Genomic DNA, 23,957 nt, shown 5'->3' on the forward strand with positions numbered 1-23,957 from the left:
AGCAGCTGGATCCACTCTCAGTCTCAGACTTGGTCAACGGTTTATATCTTGAAATGGATGAGGTGTAGGGATTGTGGAAAAAGAAAAGGAAAGAGAGAGGAAGACACAGAGAGAGAAAGGAAGAGAAAGATTTCACTGGTCCTGGGTCCAGCGTTAGGTGTTCAGTCAGCCGAGGGGTCCATTTCCAGTGGGCTTGCGTACCCGGGGCTTCAGTTGGTGTCCTTTCATCATCCTTGCCCCTCCTTCGGGCGGGCACCCAAACTCCTCAGGTTAATGAGCAGTTTGTGAGACTTTGGGCTTGGGGGTCGTTTGTGGAGTAACTTCTCCTTCCCTGCAGACACAGCCATTGTTTGATCTTTGTATCAGAACAGCTTATCAGAACGGGGAGCTGCCACCCTCCAGCACGCCCTCCCCCTCCTGTTGCTGATGTCTGAGCTGATGGGCTTTCCACCTTGGGTCCTTGCTGTGCAGGGTTTGTCTTTAAGCAGAACTTGCCCCACCACAATGTTTGAGACATTAACTCTTTCAGTCTCTTACACTCAGCAGTGTATACAATATCTCTTTCTGTTCCTTCCCAGCTCCAGGGAGAGCCATGTGGCTTTCCTTAGTGGACACAGCTCACATTCAGGGTTTTCTAGAGGTCTCCACTGGATGCTATAAATATTGGATCCCTTGCTCTTGTGACGTTAGTCTTCATAAGTGGATACTAGGGATTTCTCTCTAGAGTACAGAGTTTCACAGCCTTCAGTGGTGCCAGAAGGTGCTGCCATTTCTCTCTGGTTGTAAAACCCCCATGTAGATACTGACTCATTCTTAATTTAAGCAGGTTGACCAGGGTAAGAAGCACCACATCTTCTGTATCAGCAAGGTCCGTGGTAGATTCACACCTCATTGGCCTTCAACTTCAGACACTTTGAAAGAGGAATTGGTATATATGCCATGACTTAAAAATTAACTACTTCCTCATAGCTTTAAATTCACACCATAGAAAATATTTTAGCTTCACATATGGCCAGAGAGTTGTTGTCTTACCAGCCCATAATTCATGGTTCCTGGAGAAGTAAGAAGCATCTATAACAGTATATATTAGGTGTCTTGGTCATATGGAAGGTGCGTTAATGTATATATTAGGTGTCTTGGTCATATGGAAGGTGAGTTAACCTCACTACTATGTGTGTCATTTTCAAGTAATATGGACATTGCCATCACCGTGTACTTATCAACAGGCTAGGTAGTATAACGTCCCCTTCCTTCTTTTGTAAGTGGTCAGCCTTTGGTATCGCTGTAGTGAAAACCAGTCTGCTGGTAGTGTCTGAGCACTCCAAGCAAAACTAAAGATGACTTAGATTGCTTTAGTTGGTCCATGTCACTTCATTGTATAGTAATGAGCCAGAATTGAGGTTAACCTGAGGTGGATGGTTTTTATTTCTGCTATTAGCAGGAAGTTAGATTTTTCTCATGCTACTGAAAGCTATTCTGGGTTTCTGTTGAATGAGTTCCTAGTTCTGCAGTCAAAACAGAGCACTTTTTTCCTACCTTTCTAGATGGCAGGAATTACTTCATGGAGGAAAATAGCAGATCTCTTACTATTTTTCTGCTGTTGCATACTGTCATCAGGATATGGATCGGCTTAAGCTGGCTTCAGGCTGTGTTGCTGCCAAAAGAGAGGTTCCCTTTGCCCACCCGCTCCTATGCTACTCCTTACATTGTCTTGGGGGAGCAGGTGGCTGCGGGATGGATGCCTTGCAGTAGCAGACAATGGAAAACGTTTGGGAGGGGCTTCTCCTTTTTGAAGCCAGTGTGGTCTGAGATTGGCTTCAGTATGACTTTACAGTTAAGTTCTTCCCATGTGGTTTCAACAGTTCACCTTAATTGGGAAATCAATATGCCTATTCTTTCAGCTTTTACCATAGTTGAAATCATAGCATGATATTCTTTATTTGTTAACATATTCACAGAGCACAGGCTGGTTGGTTGGTGTCTGTCTCCAAAAGATACCAGGCTAACTTGAATCCTTAAAGACTACACAATGTTACATTAATTCTCTAATTTTATTGAACAAAATATAATTTTCTTCCCATTTCAGTGGCTTTATTCATTAATTCTCTAATTTTATTGAACAAAATATAATTTTCTTCCAATTTCAGTGGCTTTGTTTTTCTTCGACTGATTTGTCCTGCTATCCTGAACCCAAGGATGTTTAATATCATCTCAGGTGACTATATGCTTCAGTTTCAATTCATACTTTATACAGTAGTAGGCATGAAATTATTGTGTCTAGCGTAGCAAAATAAAAAGTTTTTTTGAACACTGTGTCCAGAGACATGTTATCCATGTCACTTGACTGACTTCTCCAATAAGGCAGCCAACATATGCTTTTCACCCTTAAAGGTTAGATTGTGGTTATCCCCGATGTCATTTTAAAGTCCAAAAAAACATGCATTGTGGTATTTAATAATACAATTTGAGTTAGTCTAGCAGCATGGAATATGTTCTAGCTGTGTGAAAAATGTGTGTGATCTTAAGATGTCACTTCGAATACAATGCAATGTGAAAGTTAATGGCTGAAATTCAATGGTATCTCTTAAATGAACAAGATTTATGAAGTTGAAAATGTATCTGCAGAGCTTGGAATACATTTGTGCATCTAGAAAATTATGCTTGAGTAACTTGTTCAAACATCCTGCTTAGATAGCTTCCAGCCTCTAGAGAAGTCTTTACTTTGACTCATTAATCACAGTCAATCTCAAATACGGAATGTTAAAGATGAGGGAGAGAGAGGGGTGACGGCATTTAGAAAGGGTGGGTTGTGCAGACTTGAGATGGTAATCTTGGTTGACTTAAAGGCCATATATAGGACAGTTCCCATGGCCTTGCCTAAGTGAATGTTCTCACCCTGGTTGTTGATGCTGTCTTGGTAGAGTGCCTCTATAGTAGTTAACTAAAACAGCAACAGGGAATATTGCTGTTGGCACGACCAGGATTGCAGAACTGCTGCACAAGCCTGTGGCCCAGTGCTGGCCAGTGTCAGACAGCATTCTCCCAGACAGCTGGTAGGGGTGCTTGGGATGGTGGCACACACCAGGGACCACATCTGACATGCTGTTGGCGTGGGCTTTCCTGTTGTGTGAAGCTTTAATGGTGAGGGCATGGATTATCCTATGGCAGTTGCCCTAAGCACCTAAAAATGGGCATTTTTAACTTCTGTGGGAGGAAAAAAGGAAGGGCATAAACTACTGAAAACTTGTATTACTGAAGTTAAAATATTCAGACATCTGAGTTGCTTAGTTTTAAAAGTTTGCGTATGTTTCATCTTTGTTTCTGTTTTTTTTTTTTTGTTTTTTTTTTGTTTTTTTTCCCTGTGGCAAAGATCACCTCAAGCTAGAGGGCATTTAGTTTGCACTAGCCACCGCTCTTCCTCCTTCACTCCCTAGCAGTTTCTTGATTTTTACCAGTAAAATGCAGATTTGGAAATCGGAGGCAGTCAGAAATCTGAGTCAGAAAAGTTTTCTTTATTCATAGACAGTTTTTAAGACAATGTAGCATGTTTTCTATCATCTCTCTTTAAGCTGTCCAAAATGAGAAGGTCTGTGTTGAACAGGAAGTTCCTTTCTCTTACCCAGTAATCATTTCTATACATGCTTTGGAGAAAGTATTTGACAAACATGGCCTGGTATACAGTGATCCTTTGTTTAGGATTTTATCACCTTCAGGTAATTTGCAAGTTAGGTACCTCCTAACTTGGGTTGCACTCTGTCAACTGGTGTAAAAAGTTACCTATAAATTTGAGTAATCCTTTAAGCTTGTCTGTCAGTGTTAAAAGTCCTGCTCATGTACATCCAGCTGATACTCTTGACTGCTGCTAAGGTAAACTTACAGACTCCATGTAGGGCTTTTAGAGCTGTTAAAAAAAAAAAGAAAAAAAAAAGGGATGAGGCAGTCCTTTTGGAGCAAAGCTTCCAACATACCTTCTTCCTGTAATAGGGAAAAAAAGTATTCTGAGGGCTGGGTGTATAGGTATGGCTCAGGATCAGCAGCAATCCTATCACCTCAACAACTGTGACTGGGGAAAAAAAAAATATCTTTGTTTCCAAACTGAAATCTTTTGTTTCAAGCATCTTTGAGTTTTTTATAGTAATTCACTTCCTTAGATCTGTTCTCCTAACCTGCAGTTCCACATTCCAAGGCTAGTAATGTTTTCCAGCATTGCTGCTTCAAAGGCTTGTATTGTACCAAGCACTAGATGTGATGAACAACTGACCTTAGTTGCATAGCTCCAGCTATGCAAGAAAAATTAGAACTTGGTTTTCAATGGATTTTTTTAGGGGGAGGGGAAGACACAACAACAAAAGATGCAGGTAGACAATGAAGATTGTGTAGCATTCTTACAAAGAATTACAAAATTTAGGCTTATATAACAACCATGACAATTTTGGAACACTTCAAACCTGGCTTTCAACCAGGCCATTTACCATAACTGGAGGGAAAAATAATTATGTAAGATACTACTGGGTAATATCACTTGTTGGAAAAGGAAGTTTTAACTCACTGAATGGTTAAAGTGCTAAGTGTAATGCTAAGTACAGCGAGTGATATTAATTTCCTGGAAATACAAGCCACGATTGTGTGTAATGTTTACTCTGTTCTTCTGATGCTAGTAACTTAAAAGTATAATTTGTGTAACTTGTCAGAACCCACTAATGTGGGTATACACAAGTAAGGAAAGAGGTCAACTTGCCTTTTTTTTTTTTTTTTTTTAAATTCTAAAGGTAAATTAGTTTGGTTTTTTTATTTATTCTAAAAAATAATCCTCCTTTCAACAGAACTGCTTCGTTTTTGTGAAAATGGTTCTTGCTTCACCTCTTACTAACACAACTTTATTTTGCATACTTGTTCTGCATGCAACTATTACAGAAAATCAGATGTTCATATTAATAAATTTTTGTGGGCATTACTAAAGCAACTTAAGTTTTACTTCACCAAGTGACATCTTCCACACGCATTTCTATTACAATATTAAAAATATTTTATTCCATGAAAAAATATGAATTGGAGAAAAGCTTTACTTTCATGTGGCTGCTGTTATTTCTAAGTGGAATGGCCAGTAACTCTGTACTCTGTATTCCTGCCAGATTCTCCTTCGCCCACTGCTGCAAGAACACTGACGCTGGTCGCCAAGTCTGTGCAGAATTTAGCAAATCTGGTTGAATTTGGAGCTAAGGTGAATATAATTTAACACACACAGACAGCCTGGAACTATGTTTCTAGTACATTGCAATGTTCCTATGTAATACATTCAAAAATCTGTTGCTGTTTTCTTGTGCAAAGCCTGACACATGACCTGTTTGTCCTCATCAGCAAGGAGGCCTTGTTACTGCAATTTCTTCCGTCCCCTTCAATTTAGAGCTAAAGAGGGTGTTGATCTGAGAGCAGTAGCATAAAGTCTGGTCAAATTGGGAAGAGGAGCCATAATCATTTGAGAGGAAGTGACCTAGAAACTCACATTAATGGCTTGGTACATCCCATGAAGATTTTGAATCTGGTAGTAGGGACAGCAGCAATGGTCTATTACAAAAATTGATGAATGAGTGACCACACCAGCAGGTATTGCAGAGTGTGATGCAGCCATGTATTGATGCTGTGAGAACACAGATGAACTCAGCAGGCATTTGTTCCAAAGACAACAGCGGAAGTATGTGGGGCATTCTTTTTTCCGCTGCCATAGAAAAGGTAGCACTCATACTCCAGTATTTCCTGCATTAGAGGGGAGAAGTGGGAGAGGAAAGGCAGGCAGGCAGCCATCCCATCTGGGTAAAATGGTAAATGGGCACATTTTCTTCTGGAATATCTATATCAAAAAGACAACTGAGAATTGCTAGAGCAGTAATCTGTGATGGGAAAGAATCTGAAAGATAAATATTCTGCCTTAAATAGATGATGGGAGCTTTTTTTGCACTTCCATTGGTTATTTGATGTCAAAGGGGAGGCATCTTTCAGTAATACTGATGTGCTTTTGTACACAACCTTGAAATGCATTCCACACACACGGTCTATCTATACATAGTAATTACCTTTCAGATTGAGACTAATCGGGCCTAAATTGAAACAAATTAAGAGCTGCCAACCTCTGACTCTTCCCCCTCCCCCACTTTCACCCTGCATTTACTTACTCCCTAGATTGGTGTTTTCTGTGGTAAAGCACTTCAAAGCACCCCTTCTATTTGTACTCACTTTCATGTTGCTAGACATAATTAATGTTGTAAATCAAGTGTACATACTGCACTAAAAAGCCCCAGCTTTCAATAAAGTTTCTATTATAACACGTAAGAGAATGCCAGCAACAACTGCTCTGTCTTCAGTTCCCAGGCTGAAATGTGGTTGAAAAATAAATCTGTTGACTTAAGCATAATGAAAGTGACTTCAGGCTAGCATTATAAAGTTATTTCTCTGACACACATAACTTGGAATGTAAGTGTTAATGAAAGAACAAGAAGGAGGGCACTTACTCCCAATCATACCTTTGAAAGTAGAGCATTTGTTCTTTGCAGCTAGGTATTGAGAGACGTTCATCTTAATGCAAATTCATGTCAGTATGCATGTGTAAGAAAACTTCTGAATCAGAGATCCTGAATCTTATGAATATAAGAAAATACCAAATTCTGTAGTCTTTTGACTGGCTGCATACCAGACATTGGAAATTCACTTGAAGAAAATAAAATCACTCCAGATGACATAGTTGTTCTGCAGTGTCATTTGTCTGACTGCACTGTGTTCACTTCAGGTATGACAATTATCTTGGCATTGATTTGTTCTAATGAATACTTTTAAAAATCACTAGGAGCCATATATGGAAGGGGTAAATCCATTCATCAAGAGCAACAAACATCGCATGATCATGTTTTTGGATGAACTTGGGGTAAGTCGTTAAAAAAAATCTTTACTGGAAGTTACACAGCAACATTGTAAATGAAAATTGTTTATGCTTCTTATTAACTAGCTCAAAAATGCATCAGTTCCCACACAATTTTCAATGCGTGTAACTGAACAAATTTTTCTTAATCATGTTTAGAAACTGCAGATTGCTGGCCTGTCGTACGGAATTAAAACTGTCAAATGTCATCTTAGACTTTATTCATTTAGTGTCTCTGTAGATGTGAGAAGCTTAAATAGATTTTATAGCTATGAGGATTAGAAATTTTGGCCCAAAATACAAATATTTAAAAATATGTTTTACAACAAAAACTCTTACATATAATTTGTCATATTGTTTTCACTGGAGATCAAAATTATTTTTTGCTTTAAAAAATACTAGGTTGAATTTCAGTTATGCATTACCAGATATGTCACTGCATGCATTCTAGATACTGTAGTTTGAAAGTGAACTGCAGTTACTGTATTCTTTTAAACTGTTACTGTTTTGAGAATGATAGCTATAACAGGAGTTAGGACCTCATGTTACATATGTGTATTTTTAAACGAAGAATTAATTGTAAATAACAAGATGAAAAATTGTGCCAAGCTTCCTGAATTGATCCCTTAAAAGTGACCTAGAAGACATCTCAGAATATTTTGATAAGATACAAAAATGAGTGTGGCATTTGGGTAGGTTGCCATACGTCACCTTTTTCTGGTTAAGTTGCACCTTATGCATATGATGATACATCACTTTCCTTTAAATGACAGATTTTGCATGAGATGTCTGAAAACTGTTGGTTTGAGAATAACTGTTGGATTAATCTACTGTTTTAATTACATTATTATGACCAGTTTAATGAGTTACTTGATAGTTACAGATTTTGCTGAATTTTTATTACTGCTGTTCTCTCATTTAGGTTGGAAAAAAAAGCACCTAATGGATGGATTCCCCCTCATTTAGGGGAAGGTTATGAGTCTATGCAGTAGCTTTTTGGTCAGCGCAGTGTAGTGTAGCAATACCAGATCTTTTAGTAAGAACCCTTCTAGCAGGAGTAGAAATTGCAGTATACTCATAAAACATGTTGCGGAGCTTGTGGAGAGGAGGAAATCCATAATTCGCAGTAGAAAGATGGACTGCAGACTTAGCTGGAAAGACTAACATTGCAGCACTTGCTTGCAGTGCAAAACTACTGCATCGGCAGAGCTGTAGAGCTTAATTCATCTTCCTGTGTGCCCGGGTACTCGGTGTCTTAAATCTGCCCTCATCTTTTTTGTTGAAGAATGTTCCTGAGCTTCCAGACACTACAGAACACTCTAGAACTGACCTATCTCGTGATCTGGCAGCCTTGCATGAGATATGTGTGGCACACTCAGATGAACTCCGGACGCTCAGTAACGAGCGAGGTGTAATGCAGGTAAGCGACAAAAGTTAACAAACAATTTGCAGGTACGGACAGTATGTCTCAAGTTACTCCTTAATATCAGGATTCTTGCACAGTATTTCTGGCTAGGAGTATGACTGATAAACATTTTAAAATATGTGCATTCTGCCAGCAGGTTATTAGCTGTAAATACTAAGTCCATAGTTTTGTTTCTTCATGCAACAAAACCAAATAGGTTTGTTGGGTTTTTTTGTTTCTTTGGTTTTGTTTTTTTTTTTTTTTTAAAGCTTCCAGAGGATGTTTCAGTTTCTAAAGGAAGCCTAAAGCCACAAAATTACTGTCTCCTGACAGGCTCTCCAGGTTGTTAGTTTTAGGATCTTGGATTTTTTCAGTTGAGAACTAAATTTACTTTTGTTAGCTTTCTGTTGATACCTCATTTCTGCTTTCTAATTTGCCAGTACATTCATAAACAAACATGGCAAACTTTTCTACCAAAGCCCACCAGTGTTAGCAGTACAGTTTTTTAGCCTCCCTGTTAAACAACAAAGTAGCAAAAAGATGGCATGGGTGGAGAGGCAGAGTTCATAAAGCTGTTTTAGACTTCCCCTTTCGAAGGTAATGTCTTATTGACTAGGGGATTAGATGGGTTTTTAGGGGGTTTTGTTTTTTTAAAATATATTTTAAACTATCTAGTAGCAGGTCTGATAGGCTGATGCTGAAAATGCTTCTCAAGCCAGACTGTTCTGTTTCCAGTAGCTAATGTATGTTTCACTGACTCTCCACAGCATGTTCTTAAGAAGCTTTTGGCTATTACTGAACTGCTTCAACAAAAACAAAATCAGTATTCATTGTCTAATAACATCAGGTAGCAGCCCTCTACCTGAATTCTGCATGGATCCAGCATGCCCAACATGGCGACTCACACCAGTATCACTTTCTTCTTGCTCTTGCCAAAAATAGCACACCCTGTCACATTCCCAGTGATGTGTGAACTATGCAAAAAGAAAACAAAGATTCTGTTGGTGAATGATTGTACCAGCAGCTTTTTAAGCTATCTGTGCAGGACATTTGCACTTTTTTCCACTTGGAAACAGTTTTCACAACCTCTGAGCCTTGGTGTACAGTTCACCTTCCGCAAAGAAAATGCTGTGACTGTGTCTTGAACTTGGAAAATTATTTTCAGCACCTCTGATTGCCAAAGTTTTGCTGTCTTGTTGGAAAAGGATGATCAACTGACATGAAAAGAAATGTGTTGTTTTGACAGCCGCATATAACTGGATAACATTTCTTACTGTAATTTCTGACTGGTTACAATAATTATGACTTTTGACTGTTTCAACCACTTTAACTTGTATTTACAGTTTCCAGAATTTGATGTTATGGTAGGAACAATCTTTACTGTACACTTTTTATACCATGCTGTTTCTCTTGCTGGAATCATGTTGAGAGAGAATATGCAGAGTGGGTCTTGTCAGCTTTATTTTTTGATGTGCCACTGATTCAGTCTGAATAGTTCTTCCATCAAGAACTATATAGCCAGATAAATCACAATGCTTTTGTAAAATGTTTACAACAGTAAATAATTTGACTTCAGTAAATTTATTGATCATTGTATCAGACATGCATGCATCCATTAAACCATTTTATAAAATATGTATTGGTTGGTCTTTTGTGTACTGTAAGTCTAGCATAAATACTATTTTTATAAGTGAAAAGTAAGTTTTTTAAAATAAATCAAGCTGCAGATCAACTCTTTATGGAAACTGGCTAACTTTGGCTGCTCTGGAAGTTTTTTTACAGTGTCTGCACATGATGTACTTTGAAATGTTCATGCAGTGTCATTTTAAGCATGAATCCTCAGAACAGCATTACCCTGTCCATATGCCTTAATTTGTACATATCTCTCACGGGGCGAGAAAGCAGATGTTAAAACTGTTAAAAAAAAATTAAAAGTCAGATATGCAGTTGATTCAGAAGGTATTTCGGCATCACCATTTGTAACTTTTCTAGGCAGCGATCTAATAAGGAATAAAAGGATGCTGAGATTCACTGAAAAGACTAATAAGATAATCACATAAATAATTGTGTAATACAAACACAGTTGTTACACCACTGAACAACTGCACTGTCCCTCCTGTCTCTTAGAACTGCTTTGTCCATTCACTGTCATGCTAAATTGTGTAGACTTTATCCTTGGTGTAACATTAGTGAATGTATTCTAGGTTTGCAGTTGGCTCTTGCTCCAGATGGGGCAACTTCTGTGCAGGCAGGTGCCCGGTGCTGTAGCTGAGCACTCCTGAGTGTCATGAGTACTAACTACATGTGGCAGACAGGTGGGGCTCTTAATACAGCCTACTGAAGGCAGACCTCTGTTTGCAAGACGTTGGTTCTACTGAATTCTTTTTTAGATCGTCTGATAAAACCACGGCTTGACTTACCACTGTCAGGAGCCTGTATTAAACTGCATCTCAGAGGAAAAGGTAATTATCAATCTTTCTTTTTTTCTGCCCTACTTTGTTCTCTCTATATACTGTTAGGTCACACAAGTCACAGCCCCAGTCTGTAACATTTTTTTGTGTGAAGAACTTCTGCTGAGTGCTCTGCTTATAGCTTCCAACCAGTTCAGAGCCTTAGTACATGATTTAAACTCTGCTAAGTCACACTTCCTTCACTTGATTTTGAAGGGGGAGGTGTAAATGGTGTCAGGCTTTCTGAAGTGAAATTGCGATAGCTGTTTTTCTTCCCTGACTAGTCAGCTGATGATGCTGGTATAGAAGGATTTGTCAGAACCAGAGTGGATAAGGTGGGTTATGTAGATGCAGGTAGTAATGACATGGTAAAACCTAGAAACTTTGGAGAACAGATCTGGCTGGCTATTTACCTATTACATACATGCAAAATGCAGTGATGAGAATGAAACTAGGAAACTCCCAAAGTTGCATTTAGGTGGGTGTATTGTAGAACTGCTTATGTTCTAAAACACTGTATGAGAAGGAAGTAGACTTTGCTCCAGATTTGGAAGACATCTCACTACTTAGGAAGATTTCAGAAATAATACTCTTCTCAGTTGCCCCCAGACAGGTTACTGAGACTAACCTAATCTGAGATCACTGCTGCACAGTAAGTCACAAAGGTATGATTATTGCTTTCCATGTTGTAAAATACATTACTGCAGCCTCTTAGTACATTTGCGAGGAGCTCACCAAATGTACCAAGCGTAATGGGCACAGCTGTATTCTTCTAGCTGCTTCAATGACAAGCTTGGGAAAACAGGAGCACATCCAAACCACACAGTGGTTGTTACCAGATCTGTCTCCTGCTTGCATTTATCCAGTTCACTAAATGTCCAGTTTGACATTAGCAACTGCCATGCTGTAATCGTACACTCAGTCACATCTCTAGCTGTTCCTGAACCAAAACTCTTCCCCGAGTAATGTATGTCTTAAAGCAAACATTTCTTACTAATGTTTGACCTTGAATGGATGAGGGTTTAATGGAACTGCAACTAATTATTTTAGCAAGGTCAAGTGCTTTATTACAAAGATACCAAAAACTGACAGAATAAATACCCCATGACACAGATTAAGGAACCTGGGGCAGAGAGGTTCACATCTGACAGCAAACAGTAGTTTCTACAGTGGTAGAATTCCATCTTCCTTTGAGGTTACAGTGAGTCCGCAAGATCATCATCAGTCCACTCTTCCTAATGGAAGGGAAAAAAGCAATGCCTTGAGCAACAGGTGAATTTGGTGTGTTTTACAGTAAGGTGGGCCAGGCACTACCTAACTGTAGGTACATGGTACTACTGCACCTGCTGTCACAGTAACTTCTGCTATGTATGCCAGGCAAAGAGAATTTAAGTAACACAGATAACTTTTCACATCTCTGAACTGTGTCTGCCATCAGTAATAGACTTAAATAGTAAGTTTAAACTGATTTTAAACACAGTGCTTGCCCACATTATGTGAGAGATGAACATTTCTGCCAGGATGCTCGACCATGCTTATCTTGTAAGCTCCACTCTACTTCTGACAACCAGTAGCAGTTGTCAGACCTGGTTAAATTACAAGGCTAGCTCAAACTGGAAATAAGAATTCATGCCAAGGCCTACACAGCAGTTACTTGACAAAATGCGTGTTTAAGTTCCCCTTCAGATTCTCATCACATGCCTGACCCAAGGTCATGGCCAAGAACTGCTGAACAACATGAAAGAGTATTTCCTTTCCTTAGACTCGCCATGATCTGGACTTCTGCTCAGACCTGCTCCCACTGCTAAACATGAGCACAGTTACAGGAGTTACTTTAGGTATGCCCTAGTCTGTTGTGAGACTCCAATTAAGTTTTGATTCCTGGGTTTACTTGAAATGTTTCTTGCGCGCCCCTCCCAGGTAATATTACCCAGCGTGCTCAGTGTCCTGTGCAGGGAATAAAACAGAAATAACTTAGTCAAGTAAATATATCAAAGGGAAGATTTTTTTATATATATTTATTCTAGCTAATAGGGGCTAATCCCAGAACACAGGATTGAAAGCCTCCTGGGACTCAGCCCTACTTCTTGCTTCTGCAAGCATGCTACAATACTTACCAAGAACACCAGCACCCTCCCGCACCAAACCCACACCAAAAAAAGCTGTGCTCTTTACAGCCAGGCTTTAGTACCTAACAAACAGAAGTATTCCATGAACAGAAGAAAGACTAAAAAAATATTTTAACTGGTGTTGACTAAGCCCTTTAACCTTAAAGCTAGTTATCCATGCCTACGCTTAAAGTCATGGAGACAGTCATTTTATCATCAGCCCCTTTTCAACCTTTCAGCCCATGTTTGAGGTTTAGCTCATGCTTCTTCATTATGGACAACCGTGTAGAGATTTCCACAAGAGCACATATTGCAACCTTTCATTAATATCTTGTGCTTTTTATGGCTTCATCACTTTGGCAGCTGAGTCATCAGTGCTCAACCAGTACTCTGTGTGTTTGTTCTATCACTTCAAATTGATGAGCTCTCCATACCAGTTACGGCCTTGCTATTGTATTAGCTTCAGCTGTAAACTATTCAGTCAAGAAACAAAATCTTACAAATACATTAGAACTGATGGTGCACTTGCATACTACAGCCTGATTACTTACAGATATAAATATCCTTACTATCAGCTAACTGTGGGATTAATGAAGTCTCAAGGTTTGAGCCATATGCACATACTGTAAGCTTTCAAAAACTTAAAACACGCTTTCTCCCTTATGTCCAGGCAGCTCAGATCTGCTCTTGCATGTGATAATTACTGAGAAATGAAACTATACAAGTACAAACCCTTGGCAGTTCAGATAAATCAGTATTAAAAAATCCTAAGTTTCAGGAGCTGTTAAAACTGTGCAAGAGCTTATCGTGAAATGTTGTACGGTATGTGAATTAATCGAGTTTATTCATTTGGAAAAAGAACTGTGAATATAATTTAATAAGAAACCCCAAAATCGAAACTGCCTTAAACCATAGCAGCATAACTAAAATAATACCCCCTTCATATTAAACTGGGGCAGGCAAGAAGCAAGTCTCCAGAGCTTAGTTGGCACTGTTCTCCAAGTCATTTTGTGAGAAAGTGAAAAGTTATGAAAGTGGTAGTTTTACAGAATTACCAGTTTCAATATGCTTTTTAAGAATGGCATTTGGAGTAAACACTAGTCAAAGTTTTTACAGCATTAAATAGTTACCATAAAATATGCTTGAGGTTCCACATTTTGTTACAGCATACTTTCAATGATGATTTTACCATAATCTTGTTCAAATCATTTAGGTTCTAGTTTGACATTATAGCATCATGATAATTTATAATAGCAAGACTCCTTTAATTATAAAAAGACACAGCCTGCATTTTAGGTTAAGATTTTGATGGACAACTCTCTTTAGCTGTTAGCAAGTTTTTCTAAACACCATACTTAGGTGTCGTACACTATCAGGATGTACAATGTTTTCAGTATCAAGTAGTCCAGTTAAGAAGGGTTCTTCACAAAGCTATTCTTCCACCAGAATGTATTCTCTCCAACTTCCAGTCACGTTATAAATGAAGCCCTAAAAGGTGTTCAGATTAGATCTGAAGGATTACCTTAGTTCTATTTTCATTTGTTGAGTCACCCTCCTCAGTCTATCTCTACCTTATTTATACTTGGTCTTACAGCCTAAGGTACTAGCTACCTGTCTGTAATTTATGCACACCTTGCTAGCAAATGGGCTGACATAGAAATTTAGTTCAGCAGCTGACTTCTGGTTTGTGCAAGAAGCTAAATAAAGTAAATGGAAACAGTTTCAGAAACACTGGCCAGCAGAAAAAACACCACATAAAACTTCAGTGAAAAAAGCCTGTTTGAGTATACTTCAACATCTACTCATTTATTTCATCCTGAAGAGTGAGTTTCCACCTGTAGAGGTTGGATTTCTCCTCAAGTGTTCAGTTCCTGGCCTTCCAAAACCTCTTTTCATTGCAATATTCCAAATTTCAACTTCACAGCTATTTCCCCACACTGGGATCATGGAGTGCTACATGCTGAAAGTACTCAGCTTGATGTTGTTCTATGGTTTGTCAAAAGACTTTCAAAGCACAGGAAAGAGCAGGAAGGATGGCCTGTGTGTTATTCCCCCTCCCCACAAAAGACTGGGGTATTTAAAACACTCCAGAAGTCTGTCTTGGCAGTTAGAGTGGAAAGACAAGTACCTGTACAATAGGTTTACTGACCTCATCCGTTTTAGGTTTCTTTGTGACATACTCATCATCTTCATAACCTTTCCTCTTCTTCCTAACACCCATCCAGAGAAAAAGTGAAATTTTTAGGTATTTTTCTAAATCAGAGTCTCCCTATTTGGCCACAAGATTAGATTATGGATGTATCTGTCACAAAAAAAATACCAAAGCCTCAACTAGCAACTTGCTGGAAGTTCCTAGTGGGTACTAAAGTGAAAGCGGCAGAAAAGAAAAATCAGGAAGTCCTTTGCCATCCACGTAAGTCTTAAGAAAACATTAACCCTTTACACAATTCTTGTTTTAATCATGTGACTTTAAAGCCCTTGATTGTCATTACATATGACATCAAGTGGCCAGATCTTAGAAGGCAGCCAGGATTCCAGTTCAATGGTACAAAATAATCAGTATTACAGCTTGCAGTGCAAATTGGCACAAAAGGCCATATTTACATATTACTGAAAGCACTACTGAGTCTTGGTACTCAGCTTCGAGTAGAGACTCACATGGTAAGCATGTGAACAAGACATCCTTCTGTGTACATTTAGATGTTTTCATTTTCAGTCACTCAGATCACCAAAAATTAATGTTTCTGTAGCAATAAAAAAGGCAAAAGTTTAAAACATCAAAGAGTAAGTATCTACTTACGGGTTTGTACTAAGCGAAAGCTCCAAGCTGTGACACTTCTCTAATTTCTGTTTTAGAGCAGCAACCTCCTCAGGCCTTGGCAGTTCATATTTCTTTATGAGATTTTTCATGCCTGCAGTGGAAACAACACAGCACTAAGGACATTAAATAATTTCTACTCTACCTTGTTGTATTGTGTCTGTGTGGTGGGGTTTTGGTAGCAGGGGGGTTACAGGGGTGGCTTCTGTGAGAAGCTGCTGGAAGCTTCCCCCATGTCCAACAGAGCCAATGCCAGCCGGCTCTAAAATGGACCCACCGCTGGCCAAGACCAAGACAATCAGTGATGATAGCAGCACCTCTGGGAGAATGTATTTAAGAAGGGGGAAAAAAGTCGCACAACAAAAAACTGCAGCCGGAGAGAGGGGTGAGAACATGTGAAAGCAACAACCCTGCAGACCCCCAGGTCAGTGCAGAAGGAGGGGAGGAGATGCTCCAGGCGCCGGAGCAGAGATTCCCCTGCAGCCCATGGGGGAGACCATGGTGAGGCAGGCTGTCCCCCTGCAGCCCAGGGAGGTCCACGGGGCAGCAGAGGAACAGTGATGAGTCCTGCCCAAGGAGGAAGGAGCAGCAGAGACAACATGTGATGAACTGACCCCAACCCGCATTCCCTGTCCCGCTGTGCTGCTGGGCAAGTAGAAGATGGAGAAAATGGTGAGTGGAGTTGAGCCCAGGAAGGAGGGAGGGGTGGCAGAAGGTGTTTGAAGATTTGGGTTTATTTCTCATTACCCTACTATGACTGGATTGGTAATAAACTAAAGTCATATCCCCAAGTTGAGTCTGTTTTGCCCATCAGGGTAACTGGTTGAGTGATCTCTCCCTGTCCTTATCTCAACCAAGCCTTTTGTTATTTTTTTCTCTCCCCTGTCCAGCTGAGGAAGGGAGTGATAGAGCAGCTTTGGCTGGCACCTGGCCTCCAGCCAGAGTCAACCCACCACATGTGTGAATTACACAAGTTTATCAATCAGTAGTATGGCTTATCCCTCATAGGTAAGCTTGAGCTAACAGTTTACCCTCCCTTCCCTCATTGTAACAGGAGCACAATATACATTTTCAAGCAGCTTCTACTAGGAAAAAAAAAACCAAACCAAAAAAACCAAAATGGTACACAGAGAAAAAGGAGAATCAAGAAGTTCTGAAGTCCACACCTCTGTAAGGTTTTGAAAGTATTCAATCTAGTTTTTAAACAGACTCAAAAAAGCAACAGGCGACATACTGCTAATAGTTGAGACAGAAAGTTTATCAAGTACAATCCTTGTCAAAGCAAGCATTAGACATTCAAAATATTAACTCCTCTCAAACTGCTTGCTTACATAACTTCTCATCCCACATAGCACTCAAATTTCAGAGGATCAAAGACTGCATATGTAAGACTCAACTACCTTCTTACATTTAAGGATTAATTCTAAACAACATCAAGGTACAGGAGAAGCTGAGCACAAAGTACTACACTGAAACAAGTTGTTATTGTTGATTCTGGATTTCCTCAAGGTAAATTATAATAATACAGAGTTCATATTACTCTGCTAACAATCATCAAAATATACGGATTTTTTTTGCATTCAGCATTGTACCTCATTCTTAAAAAAAAAAAAAGGAAAGATTGGTCCCAGTCTTGTTAAGAACGCAAATTAAATTTACAGCTACACTGCAAGAAACAAGATTTTTTCCTCTACCACCAGTTCTCTGTAAAACTAGTAATTTACAGATGCTTCAAAATTTCCTTCCAGCCATCATATGTTTACAGAAAGGCTGCCTTTGGCTAAAGCTACTGTCCAGAATAACACAAGTGAAGAGTAAGTGATCCTAGCATTCCCTTTGCATCTCAGCAATGAAAACCTGAAGACTGGATTTGTTAGCAGGAAGAGAAAGGGAAGAGCAGCTGAAGTTTTTTAAATTCAATTTAAATTGAATTTGTAGACCCCAGTGACTTGTATTATGCATTCACTACTCAAATCAGCTCAGGCAAAGGACTGCATTTTTTATGCTACCACTCTCCCATTTTAAATGTGTGCATTACCTTAAAGCATTAAATAACTGATTACTTACTGATTTCTTATCCCAGCCTTTTCATTTCATTAAAAAAGGTAATAATCAGTGTACTACAATCCCCGTTATCTTAGCTAAACCATGCTAGCATTCTTGGTATTTTTAATATGTATATGTGTGTGCATATACATATACACTTCTCACACTAGCAAACTTACACATCTTTTGAAACACCTTTATAGCTGCAAAACAGAAGTAAAGAATAAATCCTGGCATATCACTTAACATTAATGATTTAGCTTAGAAAAGGTACCCTCTGGTGGTAGAAGTAGTTACATGCAGGCTTTTGCCTGAAGCTGTAATTTAAGACACAGTGACTGAAAACTGTAATTTCATCCTGAGTTACAAAAAACATTATATAGTTCCCAAAATAGATTTCTCACTTTTAAGTCAGTTGCTATCACTTAATTGACTTATGTTCTAAGAAGCATCAGGCCCTTCGCCTTTTAATCTCATTTGTTCGTATCATAGGAAGGTCTTGATGTTTTCTCCCCTTGCATCCACATGCAAGGTAGTTCACTCTACTGCCCATGTTTTACTTACCTTATGCATGCCCTGAGGTGAAGAAAACCACTGGAAGCACACCTTTCTGCTTAAAGCTTTTGTTGCTTGGAAAAAGCTGTTTTTCTTCTTTTAGAGATACTGTTTATCATATTTTTCCAGGGTTTACTTACATTTCATGCCATCTAGTAGCTTGGCTAAGGATATTCGGTTTTCTTTCAGCATAAGACTTTCTGACAAGTAACTGCAAAGATACAAGGAAGAATAAGTTCTTAAAGTGTCATAATTATTTGTGGTAGCTACCATTAGTTAATAAAACGTGTACTATTTATTATTTACATCTGCCAGAGCTTTATGATTAGACTTAGTAAGAACACTTCGGTTATATAAGTGCTATAACATGATAAAAAGCTTATCTGTCACTTGCAATATTCTTCTTCCATAAGAATGTGACAAAAGTATTCCCCAGCCATGTAAAGAACCAAAGTTCCAACACTGCAGAATTAAACATTTCTAAGTAAGTAAACCTTGCTGAGTTAAGTCAACTTACGTTTAAGATTCTATGAAGTGTCATGCTAACATCACACTATTGCACAATATGAATGCAGGAAAAGCAAATACCACAGAAGAGTAGTCTTCAGACAGACCAACAGACAGCAAAACTCGTGAGATGGGACTGCTGCTTTTGGCAGCTGAAAGCAAATCCTAAATGCTGTCTTGTAAGAGTCTGGTGGGTCCCTTCCTCTTCCCTCAGAGATTCAAACCTCCTTTTAGTAAGAACATTAATACATACACACATCACCTGGTTAAAACCCCAACACACAGGAGCAACAATCCTCACCAAGATCCACAACAACCAAATAACTTTATCCCTTCCTGGGAAGGGCACTCATGGATAAATTACAAAAATCCAAAGAGTCCAAAGTATATCAATCTGTTCAGTCTGTGTTAACTTCAAACTCACTTCACAGACATACACAGCTGTATCACCTGCAGCTCCCAGACTGAGGCATCAGCCACCATGGAGACGGTAATTGCTATAAGCTGATAGCAGCTCCGTTAGCATCACTGCTCTTGTAAAACTCAAGACTATTATTTAACCTTGTGCTGTTACCAGAACTGAAGATTAATTTGGAGCCACCTATTAGCCAGAGCACTGTGGCACCTCTTTTTTCCTGAAGCTCTTTTTCAAGACTGACCTATACACAGACATCATGGAAGCAACAGGTTTTCAAACCTTCCATGTTCCGTCCCTCTTCTGCAAGCACACCTACTCACATGTCCACAAGACCCGAGCTGCAGCATTAGCTTCTCTCAAGTCCACCAGCTCAAACTCACATAAAATAACAAATGACAAGGTTACAGCAACTGTATGGTGCAGACAGGTGATGAAGTCTTGAGTTCTTCATGAATACACAAAGATAAAAGTTCAACATACCTTGATGCACACACTATCTGCAAATTATTGTAGTTCTTTTTGTAAGCATGCTTTTCTGAAATTTGGCACAAGTAGTACAGAATATAAATTCAGGAATGAGATCAACAAGTTTCAAGTTATAGTCAGCACCTGAACGTTTTTACGCTATTCTGAAAGGACAGTGAACCCTGTAGAGGATGGTCCCACACCATCTCGCTCTTTTAGAACAAGAGAGATTTGAGATTCATTTAGAGCAGGCAGAAGGAAAGCTTCTTTAAAAAGAACTGTTTGAATTTAGCATCGGCCCTTATGCTTGCAAGCTTTACACTCTAGATACAAAATGCTCACACAGAGCATCACATGATTAAAACACTCCAGATACAGCTACTTACAGCAACTACCTCACTTGTTTTTTGAGGAAGAGTATGTTTTGTCCTTAAAAAGGACCAAACCAAACAAACCATACATTTCAGCAATGATATCAAAGTGTTTGATAATGCCTTTGCAAACACCAGTGACTAGACCACACAAAGGAAAGAAGGGACTGATTTCAAACAGCACCTTATCATTAGTTCATTTCCACAGAAAGTGTACAGTTGCACCAGCCAAATACAGCACATAGCTGCGCAGGCCTAGCAGCTGTCAGTTCAGTTTAATTTCATTTGACTCTAACCTTAGATACCTTAAAATCTTACTTTTTTTTTTCTTTAAGTGATTCTTTAAGTGTTTCATACTCTTAGTTTCTACTGTATTTCCACTTTATTCACTCTAATCTTCAAGGTAAGTCTGAAAAATCCTACGCTGTTATAATTAGGGCATAGTCATCAGTTTGACTTTTTTTTCCTTCTTCCAAAGGAATATAAAAAGCAGACACCAACTAATGGCATTTATCACCTACTTTTTGAAAATGGAAAAAAAACAACAAACCAGTACCATCTCAGTTTTGAAACATACTTAAAGAATATACCAGAGTGTTAACAATCAGTAAATACACACTTCTACTAGTTAAGAATGTCTAAACCAAAACAAATTTATACATGAAGCAAATAAAATGTTTAAATCATACCTATAGCAAAAAAAAAAAAGAGACTACCTTTCCATATTAATTCCTGCTCTTGAACCACTAGATAATATGGCAGTGAGAGCTATCTGAGAGGGAGGAAAGAGCAGATATGCATCTGTCAGAGCCACTCGATTGAGGAAGTCATCGGCTGCTTTCCGCAAAACTTCAGGATTCTCCAGCATTGGATAGCGAGTCTAAAAAATAAGTATTTAGGAAAGTAAGTAGCTGTTCCTCATCTTCTGGTTCATGAACTCAAAACACACAATTCAACAATATTTGGTAAAGCTAAAAAGTAGCAGGTCATCTTCTTATTCCAAAAATAACGTAAAGTCCTTAAAGACCACAACTAAACTGACTTCCTTTCAGATATTTGCCAACCACTTTAGAAATGAGATCTTTTCAGATCACAGGCACAAAAGGAAATAAAGTTTTCTAACACAACCCACAACAGATTTATATTATGTTAGTATACACAGTATGTAGCATATAAAAAAATACTACCTTCAAATCAATTAGAAATCCCTCAAAAGGCCTGTATGGATTGTGGACAATAAGATGGAAGTTCAGTTGCTGAATAAGCAGTAGTTCATATTCCAGTATTTGTTCAAGGGCTTTCTCCTGTCCAAGAGGGCTTTCTCGAAGGTTACCAACAAACTGTGCACTGGACACATTAAATTCATCTACTTTACAGGCCAAAAACGCACATGTTAGCCTTGAGGAGGGGAAAAAAAAAAAGCAAACAATTCACAGATGCAGCATCCATCTTTTTATCAAGAGTTCTGTTCAGAAAATTTTTTATCATCAAAACACCATGTTCTGAACACAGCAAACTTTTCCAAATGGAAACTGAAATACTTTGTCTTTACTCATATTTAAGCTCTCAGATTTCCTTTCTCATTTTTTCAGGTCTTTACAAATATAAAGAATATACCCACAATGTTCTGCTTGACAGAATAACTCAGGGTGTGTTGATAACTCACATTATTATCCGAGGATGATACTCCATCACCGAGTTATTGAGGTAAAAGCGCTTGAAATACATGCTAGCTGTTCCCTAAATTAAAAAATAAAAGGAGTGAAAAGTAAGTATAGAAGCCAAAATGGATTAAGAAAAAATAAAAATAATTTAAAAAAAATTTACAAAACAGAACAGGCAAGTTTGAATATATACTATAGACATACAGGATACATTAAGGCACTAAGATGCACACAATGCAATTAATGTCATTAAATATTTCGAAGTCTAATACATTTATGACTGCAAGAGCCTTGCAAAATGGCAGCTTGATTATCTCTTCCTCCATTTTTAGACATATTTAGGAAGACAATGCTTAAAAAGCCTAATATATCTTCATGAGAAAAATCTGGTATTTAAATGAAACTTAAAAACCGAAGACTGAAAAAATTATCCTGAAAGTTGTGAGTAATCCCAGCCAAGACATGTGACTTTTCAGATCAGTAAATTTCCCATGTTTAACATTTATGCTTCTCTGTGTGTCTACAAGCACTGCAGTCAATGCCAAATTTCCAAGCTGATCTGAACGCCACAGGCATGAAAGCAGATGTTTTCCAAAACCATTACTTGGTGAGTCTGATCCAGCACACATACTCTACAGGGGCGACTTCTGAAATATAAGGTCTGGCTCCACAGAGCATGTAATCACAGCCTACTGCTATGTGTCAAACGCATCTTCACACAAGACACTCTTCATCTCTGTTATTCACCACACCTGCCAGAAAACAGGAGGACTGACAGAGGGCAATACAGGTTATATATCTTAATGGCTAGGTAACAAAAGAAGCACAATTTCATTTCCTGCTTCAGCTGTAAGTCCCCACTCTCTCTCTTCTGAAATGCACTCTTCTGCTTTCAAGATAAGTCAGTTCAGAGATAAGATTGGGTTTGGTTTGTTTTTGTTTTTTTTTTTTACCTTTGTAGGTTAGTTTACAGCTAGTACTGATGCTTGAGCCAGCTTACTTTGTGGTCAGACAAGCACCAATGTTTGCAAAACAACTGGACAACAGCCCAACTTTGGGACTGCCTCCTTTAGCTCCAGCGGGATCATTTCATTGTATCCTTGAGTCCATGTATCATTAGGTTTGCTTCTCTTCTCCTCTTTGCTTAAAGGAGAGGAACGAAAACAGCAGTCATCCAGGCAAGTGTGAAACGGATGAAACTGAGAAATAACACTCTGTTTTTGAAACGGCTGCACTGCCCAGAGAACAGAAAGAGATAAAAAGAAGTCTGAAACACAAACTGCGGCACTGGAAGACAAAAAAAAACCATGAAAGCCATCTGTGCTCCCAAGAACAAGACAAGCAAGCAGCAAGCGAAGGAACAAGAGTCACGGTGGGGGGGGGCGGGCAAGGCCTGGAGCTCCGTCACCCACCACACCGCAGACTCTCAGCGGACCAACGCCGCCCCGAGCAGGCACTGCTGCTTACCACCACGGATCTCGGCATGGCAGGCTTGAAGACGGCGCAGAACTCCAGCAACCTCTTCTCGTAGTACTTGCATATCGCCAGCTCCTCCTGGGGCTCCAGAAGGACAGGGTCGGTCTGCTGGACCTGGAAGGGGAGCAAAGCTGAGCCTGACTGAGGGGCTGCGCTCCGGCACGAACGCCTTTCCCCCCCGCTTCTCCTCCTCCTCCTCCTCCTCCCCTCAGAGGCGCAGGGAGCGCCGGCCGGGAGGAGGCCGCGGTACCTCTCCCCGCCACCCCCCCCCAACTCTCCTCACGCTCCCGCACCTTCCCGCTCGTCACCGCTTTTCCGCGGAACTTGCGGTTGGCCTCGGCCCGGCACCGCGCCAGCTCCTCCTCGCCGCGGAAAGTCCAGTGCCGCCGCTGCGTGCTGCTGTGGTACATGACGATCGAGGAGGAAGAAGAACGAGGAGGAGGAGGACGGCGGGCGGCCGCGCTTTATGGCAGCTCGCCTCACGGCGTGCGCGGGGCCTGCCGGGAGTTGTAGTTTTGGCGGGAGGGACGAAGGAGGCGGCGGGGAGCTGGCTGAGGGCTGCCTGGGGCGGGCAGCCGTGGGCTGAGGGAGCTGGGAGGGCGGGAGGCAGCGCTGGGGGGGGTGTGTGTGAAGGGAAGGAGCCCTGTGGGAGGCGACGGGAAAGGCCCTGGCCGCCGCTGGGGGCAGCGGGAGTAGGCCGGAGCGAGGGGCTTCTCCTGGGAGGCCGAGCTGCGAAACACCCGCACCGAGCCGCCGTTCGTCTG

At 39.9% G+C, this 23,957-nt stretch overlaps 2 protein-coding genes across 4 annotated transcripts in view; one reads left to right on the forward strand and one right to left on the reverse strand.

The window, feature by feature from the left end:
- The window catches only part of RASA1 (RAS p21 protein activator 1), a 65,313-nt gene extending 55,363 nt beyond the window's left edge, over positions 1-9,950 (forward strand). The window contains exons 21-25 of the mRNA XM_075020092.1: positions 2,148-2,215; positions 5,133-5,221; positions 6,839-6,916; positions 8,196-8,330; positions 9,083-9,950. Of these exons, the coding sequence (XP_074876193.1) occupies positions 2,148-2,215; positions 5,133-5,221; positions 6,839-6,916; positions 8,196-8,330; positions 9,083-9,166 (454 nt within the window). The 3' untranslated portion in view covers positions 9,167-9,950. The remainder of the gene's footprint in view (positions 1-2,147; positions 2,216-5,132; positions 5,222-6,838; positions 6,917-8,195; positions 8,331-9,082) is intronic.
- Positions 9,951-10,090: 140 nt separating this feature from the next.
- On the reverse strand, positions 10,091-23,727 carry CCNH (cyclin H). Of its 3 annotated transcripts, XM_075020095.1 has the most exons (10): positions 23,487-23,727; positions 23,185-23,307; positions 21,720-21,793; positions 21,241-21,451; positions 20,770-20,933; positions 18,433-18,503; positions 15,674-15,785; positions 15,023-15,083; positions 12,696-12,712; positions 10,091-12,000 (listed from the first exon to the last, which is right to left on the reverse strand). In XM_075020095.1, the coding sequence occupies exons 1-10, from the start codon at positions 23,601-23,603 to the stop codon at positions 11,904-11,906; spliced, it is 1,047 nt and encodes a 348-aa protein (XP_074876196.1). In that variant the 5' UTR covers positions 23,604-23,727; the 3' UTR covers positions 10,091-11,903. The 3 variants fall into 3 exon arrangements, with proteins under 3 accessions (XP_074876196.1, XP_074876194.1, XP_074876195.1); XM_075020093.1 differs by lacking the exon at positions 12,696-12,712; XM_075020094.1 differs by having other exon boundaries at positions 10,091-12,712.
- Between the last annotated feature and the right edge of the window lie 230 nt (positions 23,728-23,957).

This window comes from Buteo buteo, chromosome Z (genome assembly GCF_964188355.1).
Source record: "Buteo buteo chromosome Z, bButBut1.hap1.1, whole genome shotgun sequence".
Taxonomy (NCBI): domain Eukaryota; kingdom Metazoa; phylum Chordata; class Aves; order Accipitriformes; family Accipitridae; genus Buteo; species Buteo buteo.

Bases quoted from the DNA above. Each gene is read 5' to 3' on its own strand.
- CCNH (XM_075020095.1), bottom strand. From the start codon at position 23,603: ATGTACCACAGCAGCACGCAGCGGCGGCACTGGACTTTCCGCGGCGAG. The intron at 20,934-21,240 runs GTAGTATTTTTT...CTTATTTTTTAG, and splicing joins GATTTCTAATTGATTTGAAG to ACTCGCTATCCAATGCTGGA. The intron at 15,786-18,432 runs GTAAGTAAACCC...TTTCCACTGCAG, and splicing joins GCTACTAGATGGCATGAAAT to GCATGAAAAATCTCATAAAG.